This window comes from Carlito syrichta, unplaced genomic scaffold, assembly GCF_000164805.1.
Source record: "Carlito syrichta isolate Samal-C Ts95f unplaced genomic scaffold, Tarsius_syrichta-2.0.1 Scaffold126828, whole genome shotgun sequence".
In the NCBI taxonomy this organism is placed as follows: Eukaryota; Metazoa; Chordata; class Mammalia; order Primates; family Tarsiidae; genus Carlito; species Carlito syrichta.
Genome location: NW_007070924.1, coordinates 54,742 through 66,893, shown reverse-complemented (window position 1 = coordinate 66,893; position 12,152 = coordinate 54,742). Strand labels below are relative to the sequence as shown.

The window sequence follows — 12,152 nt, the reverse complement described above, 5'->3', positions numbered from 1 at the left end:
TCCAGAGTTCAAGTGATCCACTTAGCTTTCCAAGTAGCTGTGTGCCACGACACCTGGCTAATTTTTATTTTTTTTTTGGAGGGGGCAGAAACAAGGTCTCACTGTGTTGCCCAGGCTGGCCTCAAACTCCTGAGCTCAAGCAAACCTTCCGCCTTGGTCTCCCGAAGTGTTAGGATTACAGGCATGAGCCACTGCGCCCATCTTGTATCTATGTTTAGGGCATATTGGGGACCACACTATTGAGTGAGGCAGTCAAAACCAAGGATAGGTTCAGCTGCTTTACTTTTTACCTTTTTCACTTTCTGCAGAAACAGAGAGATTATACCCTTGATGGGGAGTCGGGGAAGGTGTCTAATCTTCAATACCTGCACAGGTAGGAGTTATTTTAATTTTTCTATTTTTTAATATTGTGAGGTATATCATTGGAACAAAAGAGTGTATATATAATGTTTAGGTGCACTTAAATTTATAATTTCTTAATATATAATACTATTGCAGATATGTGCACTTTACCATATAAGAGTATATATACTATATTTGCATATTATTTTATATCTAATTCAAGACTTTTACACAGCATAAGAACTAGAAGACAACCCGTGTCTAAATTCTCTGTAGTCCCTCCTTCAGTTCATTTGTCCTCCTCTTCCAGAGCTAAGTACTCTCCTTCCCAGTTCCAAGTTCTGAAAGTTATTCTCTCCGTTCCGAATGTTAAAGTTGTTCCTTTTACTTCCATCTGGAGTTTATTTTTGTGTAAGGTAAAGATCTGCTTCACTTTTATTCCGTAAGGATAATGGATTGTTCCAGTGCAGTGTGTTAGCTAGCTCCTCCTTTCCCCACTGATCTGTAGTGCCAGCTCTGTCAGGCATACATTCCATTTTCTCCCTGTGTGCTCTTTTTCTAGACTCTCTCTGCTCTGTTGATTTATTTATCTGTTCTTGGACCAGCACAATGAATTATTATAGCTTTATGCCAAGTTTTGACATCTGATAGAGCAAGTTCCCCTTACTAGGTTTTTCCTCAGGTGTATCTTGACTATTCTTGTGCCTTTTCTTTTTCATATACATCTTTAAATCACCTTGTGAAGTTTCAATTTTTTAAAGGGTGAGTCATTTTGTTTCACAGAAGAGGAAGAGTGACATTTTTTGGATCATACAGGGAAGAAATAAGATTGTTACTTGGGAAAACTTCACTTCTCATCAGATTCTGTTTTCCATCTGACCTTGAATTTTTAATTTCTTAGTTACTGCTTATAATTTATATAGTGAACCTGATAATATCCTTAGTCATTTCCCTGCCTTGTTTCAGTTTTTTTTATAAAAGCAAAACCATTACAACTCCCTTTTTTACCCTTAATCTCCATTCTTAAGGAATTTTGTTTTATGTGAATGTCAAATTGATTCCAGAGGACTCAGATGCATAGAATGTCAAGCAAGAATGGCCCTTAGATATTGTCTGTTTCGACAACTTGATGAGAAAGGTGAAGTTCCAGGAGGTTAAGTGATAATGTTTACAGTTGATGCTACAGAGACTCTTCTTAGCCTTGAAAAGACCCTTAGAAATCTTCAACAAAGCTGGGCTCGGTGGCTCAGCCTGTAATCCCGCACCTTTGGGTGGCTGAGGTGAGTGGATTGCTTGAGCCTGCAGGTTTGAGACCTGCCTGGGCAACTTGGCGAGACCTCATCTCTACAATAAATCAAAAAATTAGCCGGGTGTGGTAGCACGCACCTGTGGTTCTAGCTACTTGGAAGACTGAGGCGGAAGGATCGCTGGAGCCCAGCTGGTCGAGGCTGTGGTGACCGGAAGCGGCCACTGCAATCCAGTCTAGGCGACAGAGTGAGACTCCAACTGAAAAAAAAGAAAAAAGAAATCTTCAACAAGTCTTATGAACCTTTGGAATTTTGAAGCTCTTCACCCTTGAATCCATTCTCCCACCTTAAGATTCAGCTAGTGTCAGGGTCATGGATTCCAATTAGGATTGGAGGCCAGCTTTGGGATAAATTGATTAATCAGGAGTCAGGTAGCTTTTGTATTGTAACAAACCTTTGTAAAATTATATCTAAATTCCTCTATTATTTTGTGTGGAATCATTTTATTTTGAGAGTTTGACTTTTAGAAGAATCTATTTTATGACCTGCTCTCCCATTTCTTAGAAGCAGCCACTTTTATTTACTTTGACACATTCTTCTGGTATTTACCTCCTCATCTCTGAATGATGTGTGTATGTTGCTGCTTCTGGATTTGAGGTTTTCATCACTTTATGCACTTTCCACTATTGCCCTGTCTCCATGCCACTCCTCTCTGCCTTAACCTTCTTGACTCCCAGCCAACACTTACACAGGCTTGCTTATTGCTGATACCATCAAAGGGGTTGTTTGTGTTCTTTTAAAAATATAATTTCTCTTTGGCCAGGCGTGGTGGTTCAAGCCTGTAATCCCAGCACTTTGGGAGGCTGAGGCAAGAGAATTGTCTGAGCCCAGGAGTTCGAGACCAGCGTGGGCAACTTGGTGAGACCTCATCTCTACAATAAAAAATTAGCTGGGAGTGGTAGTGCATGCTTATAGTTCTGGCTACTTGGAAGGCCGCAGTGGAAGGATCACCTGAGCCCAGCAGGTCGATGCTGGGAAGGCCTTGAGCATGCATGCCACTGCACTCCAGCCTGGGCTACGGAGTAAGATTCCAACTCAAAAAAATAAAAATAATAAATATATAGTGTCTCTCATTCTAACTTCACAACTGCAGAATCTTCCCTTATCTTTCTAGGGTTATTAGTAAGTTTGTTATTTTGTTTTTTTTTAGTTGGAGTCTCACTCTTGTCACCCAGGTTGGTCACCACAGCCCTTACCTGCTGGATTTAGGTGATCCTTTCACCTCAGCCTTCCAAGTAGATAGAACTACAGATGCATGCCACCATGCCTGGCTAGTTTTTGTGATTTATTGTAGAGATGAGGGCTCACCAAGTTACCTAGGCTGGTCTCAAACCCCCGTGCACAGGCAGTCCTCTCACCTCGGCCTCCCAAAGTGCTGAGATTACAGGTTTAGTCACCACACCCGGCCAATAGTAGTTTTTTTGAAGTTTTCTTCTCCATGCAATCTGGTTCCTCCAGGCTGCTGATTTTTCCCTGTTTGTTGTGTTCTCTTCTTTCTGGTTAGAAGTTTTCCTTAAATGTCTGGTGATCCTCAGCCATGCCCTTCCTCGGAGAATGTGGCTTGTCATTTGGGAGCTCTGCACATGCCTGGGGCTCATTGCTTGTGCCTTGGTACAGGTGTCGGGCCCTGCCCTTTCACTGAGTACTTCAACTCCAGAATCTTGAAGTGTTTCTCCTTGACTGGACGGATCCCTGGAATATACCAGGCTGCTATTGTTGTGGAAACTGAGTAGAAAAGAAGGCCAGTGGGTCAACACTCAGAATCTGACAGTCCCTGGATCCTGTGTTCTTTGTGGAGCCCTCGATCTCAGCTCTGCATGTGTCCCCCGTCCACAGGCATCTTTTGTATCCTCTCCAAGGGATGACCTCCAGGCTTCTGCCAGAGTGGAATGAGGCTCTAGAGACCTAAATCTTCTTAAACAGATTTTTAAATAGTTGCCATGTTCTTATCCCCAAATATTAAAAGGATTTGTCAGATGGTGCAGTTAAAATAGTCTCTTCAGCACATATTCACAGTTAGTATGTGTGACCATCCCGAGACTCTACCTCGGTATTCTCTCAGAAGGTAAGCTTGTCAGATGAGTAGGAGCAGCTGCTATAGGAGCACACTGTCCTTGTAGTATGGGGCAAGCAGGGAACTCATCCTTGTTCCAGAGTGTGGCTTGCCATCAGTGAACTATCTTTTTTTTTTTGAGTCAGAGTCTCACTCTGTCACCCAGGCTGGAATGCAGTGGTACACTCACGGCCACCGCAACCTCTACCTGCTGGGCTCAGGTGATTCTTCCACCTCAGCCTTCCAAGTAGCTGGAACTACAGGCACGCACCATCATACCCAGCTAATTTTTTGATTTATTATAGAGATGAGGTCTCGCCAAGTTGCCCAGGCGGGTCTCCAACCCATGGGCTCAGGCAATCCTCTCACCTCAGCCTCCCAAAGTGCTGGGATTATAGGCATGAGCCATCGAACCCGGCCATGGAATATCTTTCTTATTTTTCTTATTTATTTTTTTTTTGAGTTGGAATCTTACTCTGTCACCTATGCTGGAGTGCAGTGGTACACTCATGACCACCTCAGTGTCCTCCTGCTAAGCTCAGGTGATCCTTCTGCCTGACCTTTCCAAGTAGCTGGAACTACATGCACATGCCACCACACCCAGCTAAAAAAATTTTTTGATTTATTACAGAGATAAGGTTTCGCCAGGTTGCCCAGGCTGTTCTCGAACCCATAGGCTCTGGCAGTTGTCTCACCTCGGCTCCCAAAGTGCTGGGATTACAGGCTTGAGCCACCACACCCAGCCGCCATGGACTATCTTAAGTACTAGCAATGTCCTCTGAAATCAGTAGCTCTGTGTCTCCTGAAAAAAGATATAGAGGATGTAATTCAAGCTAAAATCAAATTTTGCTATAAGGCCTTATATTAGTTCCCTGAAAGTCTGCCACTGAGTAGCAGCCAAATTGAGGATCCCTTGAGGACCAGGCAAAACGGCCCTGCTATGTGACACGCCCTCACCCCCACTTCCCCTTGGTCAGGCTGAACTCGTAGTCCAGTACCCTTGTCAGCACTTCAGCTTCTCTGAGCCTGACTTGAGCTGACATATGGTACATTCCAGCTACCTGACTTACATCAAGCTGTCGACAGCAATCAAGCGTAATGAGAACATGGCCAAAGGTCTGCAGAAGGCTCTGCTGCAGCAGCAGCCGGACGATGACAGCAAGCGCTCCCCCCGGCCCCAGGACCTGATCCGGCTCTACGACATCATTCTACAGGTGACCCATGAGGACTGGGAGAGCCTGGGCCTGTCCTTTGTGTGTGTTGGACACAGTGTGACTTAATTTTGCATAGTAAAAGGGCTGCGACAGCCAGGAGCTGTTAGTGGCTAGTGAAAGATAAAGGTCTCGTACCAGTGTAACTGTCAGTGAGCCCCTGTGTTTCAGACATGTTGATGTGTAGAGACAAGTAAACCCACAGGTATTCACTGAGCACTTCACCTGTGTAAGGTGCTCTCCCAGGTGCTGTGAAGCATCCTGAGATCCGAGTCCACATTGTCTCAGCCCCTGGGAGTTTATAAGTAAGACTGTGGGATATAGACACACACACACACACACACACACACACCTGTTTAGATGCCACACGAGTGGACTGCTCTGAGACAAAAATTCAGAGCTGGAAAAGATGCCTTTCAGCTGAGAGGGTCAGAGAAGTTTCTGAAGGAGGATAAGATGTGAATTGAGTCATAAAGGACAAGTTGGGCTTTCAGTATCAGGGGAACAGAGGTAATGCCAGGTACAGCTGCTGCCACATCACATTTTACAGACTTTTCCTCATTTTTTTTCTCACCCTTATCTGTTCATACAAGGTCTTCTGTCAAAAACTCGATCTGAGATCTTCTTTTGTAAGTGTTCTTGTTTTATCTGTTGTACAGAATTTGGTGGAATTGCTCCAGCTTCCTGGCTTAGAAGAGGACAGAGCCTTCCAAAAAGAGATAGGCCTTAAGACGCTGGTATACAAAGCTTACAGGTAATGTCCTATGAGACAGGTAGGGTTCTCCTCGCCCCCTGGGTTCTGTAAGCCTTGGGAACATGCCCCAACCCGCAGACTTTATGATTACCTTGCCGTAATTAAGGGAAATCGCTAAAGGCTGCAGCCAGCAGTGTCCAGTGCATGTGTCTGCTCTTTGCCTAGGTCAGAGGGAGTCGGAGCACACACACATTAAACTTGGCTTCCTCTGCTTTCCTCCTTCCCCCAGTGGAAAAGGGACTAAACATTGAAAAGGCTACTAATTAGCAGAACCAGAGTAGCCAGTTCAGGAAAGCTGAACTGATTTGGGATAAAGCTAAACTTCTCAGTTCTTAAATAAATCGTGTTATTTGTAACTTGGCAGTAGCCTGGGCAGTAGACCAAGAGGGGTCTAGCCAGAATGGCCAAACAGAGCCATGCGCATTCTTGCCCTTCCTTTTCTGGCCCTCACACCCCAACACACTCTGGTTCTTCAAGGTGCCAGGCTTTGTTCTTGTGACCTTTTCCATCCTGTTTGGGGGCCAGCAGCACTCAGACTCTGCTGAGCTCAGTAGAGGAATTTAGGGCAAGAAGAAGCTTCTTTGGGTTTGATTTTTTTTTTCATGTGGTATTTGCATTTTTGTTTTATTTGTTTTTTTTTTTATAATCAATCTTTTTCATGATGATATTGTGGGGTACAGTTAAGGGTTAGGTATATAAATGTGCTTCGTTCACGCACCCTTGTTGGTAAGAGGTGTCTCCCCGGGGTGTGATTTTTGGAAAGAGACGAGCAGAGATGAACAAGTGCAGCTTGGACATGTGAGCAGGGCGAGTGCAATTCACATTGGAGCCTGGTGGCGTTCTTCCTTCCCGCCTGTCCCCGGCTTCACCGTGCTTCTTTTGGAAACTACCCCTTTGCATAGCCAGCCAGTAAGTAAAAGACGGTGGCTCGGTGTTGGCCCCACACAATCATCTCTGATTGCTGGGGTGAGTCTGCAGGTTAGTCTGGCAAACCTGAATATTACAGTGTAAAGTGTCTCCCATGCAGTGATCCTCAGCTAAGAGACCTGTTTTCAAATGTGAAGTTTTGCCAGAACTGCAAGGAAAGCCTTGGTCTTGGGTAATTGTTGCTTTAGAATACTGTGGCTCTTTTCCCCTCCCCATCAGGTGTTTTTTCATTGCTCAGTCCTATGTGCTGGTGAAGAAGTGGAGCGAAGCCCTTGTCCTATATGATAGAGTCCTGAAGTATGCAGATGAAGTTAATTCCGATGCTGGCGCCTTCAAGAACAGCCTCAAGGTGAGACATTGGCCTCTCCTTGTTTCCAGGCCCTGGCAGGTTTTCGAGTGAGCCTGTGGAGGGACTGTGAGGGTACAGCAGCTGGGCTCCTTCTCCGGCTGGTTCCCCCTGGTCGCCCGTGGGGCCTGGTATGTCCCTGCCTGCCCAGGAGCCACAGACTGTGTAACTTGTGGCTGCATTCCAGGCCTGAGCAAGAGGATTTAGATACAAAGAAGGAAAGCCATTTCTCTAGTTTAAACAATAACACACAAAAAAACCTGAAGTACCGTTTTCAGACTTGGCTACATTTGAAATTTTCTGGGAAGATTTAAAAAAGATGGATTTCTGTGTCCCACTCAGATTCTGGTTCTGATTAGTCTAGGTTCTAGAATGGGCACTGGGCTTTTTAAAATCCCCTCAGTGATTCTGACATGTAGCAAAGTAGAGAACCGCTGGTGAGGACTTCCTGCACAGAGTGTGTCCACGATCAGCAGCACAGCAGCATTGGGGATCTTGCTAGAAATGCAGAATCTCAGACCCCACGCAACTCTCTAGTCAGAGCCTGCATTTTAACAAGACTCCCAGGCAATTTGGATGTCCATTAAAGCTTAAGAAGTGCTGATAAGCCGGACTTGGTGGCTCAGCCTGTAATCCTGCGCCTTTGGGAGGCTGAGGTGAGTGGATTGCCTGAGCCCGCGGATTTGTGACCCGCCTGGGCAACTTGACAAGAGCTCATCTCTACAATAAATCAAAAATCTGCCGGGTGTGGTAGCACACGCCTGTTGTTCCAGCTACTTGGAAGGCTGAGGCGGAAGGATCGCCGGAGCCCGCACTCCAGTCTGAGCGACAGAGTGAGACTCCAACTCAAAAAACAAACAAAAAAAAACCAAAAAATAAAAAAATAAAAATAAAACATTGGCTGGTCCCAGGAATCCACATGTATTTTACAAACAGAGACTGTTTAGAAAAGCAAACTAAGGTTTGCATGCAACATAGATCATTCACCTCAGCAGAGAAGAAGGAAGCATTTTACAAATACCCGTCTGACCACGTGTGCTGAATGATTCTGGGAGAAAGTGTCAGAGAATGGGGGCAGGAAGGATCCTGTGGTATCCAGACCTTGTCAGATCATTCCCCTTATGCCAAGTAACAGACCAGGGCCAGGAGAATTGCATCGCCCTTGTAGAAGGTGTGGAATGCGGCAGCTAAGGGCTTAGACCCTTGAGCACATGACCTGGTTCTGAATCCCAGCTCTGCTGTCACAGGGAGCATGACTGGCGCACACGTTCTTTAACCCCTCCATGCTTCAGTTTTCTCTTTCATCTGTAAAATGGGAGTGCAGACTACCTCAGGATTATCGAGATGAATAAATTAGCAATTATGTTAATTGCTTCGAATACTGCTTGGCACATACTTTGTTTAGTATATGAAAAATTTATGACTATTTTCAAGTATTTTACTTAAGCCATGGCATAGCTTTTCCCATTTAAAACAGGCTAGTTTTTTGTTTTATTTTGTTTTGTTTTAATAGGGAGAACCATTTAAAAAGTCTAAAATCCTATGAAAGTACCAGTGAGATCGCTTAACTCAGGTTAGCTTGATGTGCCTCTCTGACTGGCCCTGGCTCGGGAGTACACGCTTTCTGAATCGTTGCAGGACCTGCCTGGCGTACAAGAGCTCATCACTCAAGTGCGGTCGGAGAAATGCTCCCTGCAGGCCGCGGCCATCCTAGGTGAGCCATCTGCCTGGCCCTTGCCACCTGTATCCCCAGATGTCTGTTCCCTGCCATTCCTCTTCTCCCTAAGCCCTATACTACTGTTTTAAGATTAAAAGGGATTGTTTTGGTTATTCTATAGGATTTTTATTTTTCCAGCTTTCTGCCACATCAGACAGTGAATCGTGTAGAAGGATTTAGAGAAACACTATTATACTGTTCCTTCTCCCTGTTGTTGTCTTCTGTACAATTGGGCATCAGATCTGGGATTCATCGCGGTTATCTATCCCACTTCTCAGGAGGAGGGAAGGGCTAACTTCTCCACATGCTGGCTACCTTTGCTCTTGGAATTTAGAAGCCATGTATGTGATAGACCTCATTTGTGACTGTAGTATACTAAGTCCTTGTTCTTACTCAATCCCTGTGAAACTTCCAGATGCAAATGACTCCCATCAAACAGAGACTTCCTCTCAAGTCAAAGACAATAAGGTAAGTCTGGGCTGTAGCTTTCGAGGTACATATGAAGAATAGGATTAGTAACCCACTAGGAATATGTATTCATTTGTAGAGCAGTGGACCCTTAATTTCTTTTTTTTTTTTTTTGAGTTGGAGTCTCACTCTGTCGCCCAGACTGGAGTGCAGTGGCCACTCCCGGCCACCGCAGCCTCCACCTGCTGGGCTCCAGTGATCCTTCCACCTCAGCCTTCCAAGTAGCCGGAATTACAGGCATGCGCTGCCATGCCCGGCTGATTTTTTTTTTTTAATTTATTGTAGAGATGAGGTCTCGCTGCCCAAGCAGGTCTCGAACCCGCTGGACCCTTAATTTCTAAGGAAACCCCCCTACTACCCTCCCTTCTCTTATACAAAGACGTGAAAGCTGCTTGTATAAAATTTGTTAGGTAGCTAGGATGTCCCAGATAAGAAGGTTGAGGAACCTGAGCTGGGTGCCATGGCCGAAGCAGGAGGATCATTTGAGTCCAGGAATTCAATCCTGCAGTGAACTATGATCGTGTCACTGCACTCCTACCTGGGCAATAGAGTGAGACTCTGTCTCTTAAAAAAAAAAAGTTAACCCTGTGGCTGTGCGGAGTAGCACCCATGAGCCGTGGACAAGGACTAACGTGCACATTTGACAGACCTGTACCCCTATGGTAGGCAAATGATAGCACCTCATAGGAGATTGTTGGGGTTGAGTGAGATCGTGCACGTGAAGCTCCAAGCTGGGCATTCGGCACATGGGGAATGTTTCAGCGTGGGTCTTCTGTGATTAACGCCCAGATGCCTTCCTTTGATTTCAATTCCAGCCTCTGGTTGAACGGTTTGAGACATTCTGCCTGGACCCTTCCCTTGTCACCAAGCAAGCCAATCTCGTGCACTTCCCACCAGGCTTTCAGCCTATCCCTTGCAAGCCTTTGTTTTTTGACCTGGCCCTCAACCACGTGGCTTTCCCACCCCTTGAGGACAAGTTAGAGCAGAAGACCAAGAGTGGCCTCACTGGATACATCAAGGGCATCTTCGGATTCAGAAGCTAACCAGGCTCTTCCTCGGGGGCAGGGGGAGATTCTGACTCTTAACCTGTATTGTGAGAAAACCCCAGCAAGTTCCATGATATTAAATCCAAGTCTGATTGGCCCAGGACAGGCATTTAACATCTTTAGCCCTGCGTTTCCACATCTTGTGTGTTTGTGCACTTACATTCTTAACCAGTGTGTTCGGAGGACACCCTGTCGTCTTCTGGTGGATGTAGGCAGGGTCACGCTGTTTCCTGTACCTCCTGGGAGAGGGCCCGCTACTGTCTGGTCCCCTGTGAGGCGTGGTTGATTACCTTTGGTCAGTAATATGTTCAGGGGCTTCACACCCGGCACGGACGGGGCCCCGGAACTCTTTGTCATGTTTCTTCAGTACTGTGGATTTGAAATGAACTCATCCTTGCTGTGAGCATCCAGAATCCCTTGAGAAGTTTGTCTGTGACTATGGAACATTGGCAATGTCACCCCAGAATTACGGTCAGCCTTATTCCTCTTCACCTTCAAGTGAACACTAAGAAGTTTCAGAATAAGCAGAGAGCTCTATTTTTAGAAGAAATATGTTACACTCAGAAATGATGAAACCAAATCTTATATTAAAAGCAAAGATGATGGAGACTGTGCCCATTTTTTACATGCCCTTCCTCACGTCCAGTCCCAGCTCTCTACTCAGGGACCTGGTTGTATGACCCCGTGAGGTCAAGTGTATTCTGATTTCCTGGCAGCTGGGTGTGGCTATTGCCAGATTTGGATGTGTTAGAGGCACTGTTTTTAAAGAGTTCCCAGTCTGTAATTTTTAGATGCCATTACTTTTTAATCAATCTCTTCCTTACTCTCTCATTTTTTCCTTAGTCATCCTTTTCTATTTCTATTACAGCATCAATAATAGAAGTCACAAAAGTAATGTAAAACAAGGAATAAAAGTGATTTAAGTATGAGATGTACCCAACACCTCTAATTCCCTTTGGAAATCAAAACTACTTGACCCACAGGAAAGAAACCCCACTACGAAAAATATTGGCTTAGGTGTGTTCAGACGCAGAAGACTAGGTGACTTGAAGGGAAGGCTGGATGGTTAAAGACCTGAAAGCATTATGTGAAGATAGAATCCCACTGTAGGCACAACCATGTCCCCTGTTTTCCAGCAAGTTGCAGGAAGGGATGGCTGGAAGACAAATCGGACTTCTTGCTAGAGTTGTGTGTCGGCAAGGACTTTCAAGGCACTCGGGACCTTCTCCCCCAGGAATTGCTTGGGTCAAAGAGCCTCAAGAAGCTGATTTTCTTTTTGAGTTGAAAGCACCACCTTATATACCATACGATTAGGAGTCGCCCGCTTTCCTCCCTTTGAAGATTAGCAGATAATGACCTCAGGGTGAGGCCGAGGTTTGACCAGGTCAGTGTCCCTGGTGTGTTGAGGGAACACTGAGGGGCTTTATTCTGGTCCTCACCCTCCTCCCAGGGTGACAGGTCAGGTTTCTGCATCTCTCTTGTCTCTGTGCTCATAGCCGTGCCGCCCTCCTGCTCCAGGAGCCAGACTCCAGGCCCCACTGTGCGGCCAGTCTCCACCTGCCTCGTGCCAGTGTCTGCAGCACTGTGAGGGGTACGAGGATGGTGACATCCCTTCGGACTCTGGCCCTTGTGTCCTCATCTTCCTCGGAAGATGGCCCTTTGTCTTGCTCAGCGCCCTACAGCCCCTCCCACTTCCAGAGTGTCCGCTGCAGTGGGGGTCTAGAGCCTACACGGTAGAGGTGAAGCAGCAAGTCATTCTGATTGCACCTTTTCATCGGAGGATTGCTTAATGCTTTGTCTCTTATTCATGGCCACACCAGAATTTCCATTCCTGCCAGTGTCCCTGCTGCACACTCAGTAGTAGTGGCTGTTATCGGCCAGTGATGCTGTGTTTAGTATTAAAAGCACATGTTTACATGAGAGGACAGATCTGGCAGGGCTGAGGTCTCAGGTTAGCTCACACATCCCTTCTCATAGGACC

At 45.8% G+C, this 12,152-nt stretch overlaps 1 protein-coding gene across 1 annotated transcript in view; it reads left to right on the top strand.

The window, feature by feature from the left end:
• The window catches only part of SRP68 (signal recognition particle 68), a 12,303-nt gene extending 1,197 nt beyond the window's left edge, over positions 1-11,106 (top strand). The window contains exons 2-8 of the mRNA XM_008048852.2: positions 309-373; positions 4,760-4,916; positions 5,573-5,667; positions 6,814-6,943; positions 8,579-8,654; positions 9,073-9,125; positions 9,941-11,106. Of these exons, the coding sequence (XP_008047043.1) occupies positions 309-373; positions 4,760-4,916; positions 5,573-5,667; positions 6,814-6,943; positions 8,579-8,654; positions 9,073-9,125; positions 9,941-10,168 (804 nt within the window). The 3' untranslated portion in view covers positions 10,169-11,106. The remainder of the gene's footprint in view (positions 1-308; positions 374-4,759; positions 4,917-5,572; positions 5,668-6,813; positions 6,944-8,578; positions 8,655-9,072; positions 9,126-9,940) is intronic.
• The last annotated feature ends 1,046 nt before the right edge of the window (positions 11,107-12,152 follow it).